This window comes from Corapipo altera, unplaced genomic scaffold, assembly GCF_003945725.1.
Source record: "Corapipo altera isolate COAL_440 unplaced genomic scaffold, ASM394572v1 59755, whole genome shotgun sequence".
Classification (NCBI taxonomy): Eukaryota; Metazoa; Chordata; class Aves; order Passeriformes; family Pipridae; genus Corapipo; species Corapipo altera.
In genome coordinates this window covers 955-1,801 of record NW_020887613.1, presented here as the reverse complement: position 1 = coordinate 1,801, position 847 = coordinate 955, and the positions used below count along the sequence as shown (strand labels likewise).

Genomic DNA, 847 nt, shown 5'->3' with positions numbered 1-847 from the left:
GGGGTCAAACCACGTCACCTTCCCGGGGGAGGGGAGCCCCTTTCCCTGGGTTTTTTGGGAGCTTTCCCAGGGTTTTGGGAGCGTCCCCAGGGGCTCACCTGTAGGGCAGGGCTGTGGGGTTGGGGTTGCTGCTCCTCTCCAGGGCCGCCTGTTGCTTCTTGAGGATGACCTCGGCCAGCTTCTGCTTCACCACCGTGCTGGCCACGGCACCTGGGGGGGCCCAGAGCGCTGGGGAGGGGTCCCTGCAGGGCCCCCCAAGCCCCCAGCAGGGCTGCAGCCCCCCTGAGTGCACCTGGATGGGCTCATTCCCAGCCCACATCCCGGCTGGAACAGCCTCTGGATGCTCCGCGTTCCTGCGCCAGCAACCGGCACCTCCGAGCTCAGATTAATTAATTAATCTCTGTGGTTAATCTAGGCCTGGCACAGGTTGCCCAGAGGAGCTGTGGCTGCTCCTGGATCCCTGGAAGTGTCCAAGGCCAGGTTGGATCCCCCTGGGATAGTGGGAGGTGTCCCTGCCCATGGAAAGGAGGGATGGGATGGGATGGGATGGGATGGGATGGGATGGGATTTAATGCCCCTTCCCACCCAACCCATTCCAGGATTCCTTGGTTCTGGAGCCAGGCTGGGAGAGCTGGGAATGTTCCCCTGGAGAAGGGAAGGATCCAGGGAGAGCTTGGAGCCCCTTCCAGGGCCTGAAGGGGCTCCAGGAGAGCTGGAGAGGGACTGGGGACAAGGGCTGGAGGGACAGACACAGGGAATGGCTTCCCACTGGGAAAGGGGGGATTTGGCTGGGATATTAGGAAGGAATTCCTGGCTGGGAGGGTGGGGAGGCCCTGGAATGGATTCT

General features: G+C 62.6%; 1 protein-coding gene across 1 annotated transcript in view; it reads right to left on the bottom strand.

Moving 5' to 3' along the window:
- LOC113941695 (histone deacetylase 7-like) overlaps positions 1-210 on the bottom strand; it is a gene marked incomplete at both ends in the record, with an annotated part of 2,184 nt that extends 1,974 nt beyond the window's left edge. The window contains one exon of the mRNA XM_027632832.1: positions 99-210. Within this exon, the coding sequence (XP_027488633.1) occupies positions 99-210 (112 nt within the window). The remainder of the gene's footprint in view (positions 1-98) is intronic.
- Positions 211-847: the final 637 nt, after the last annotated feature.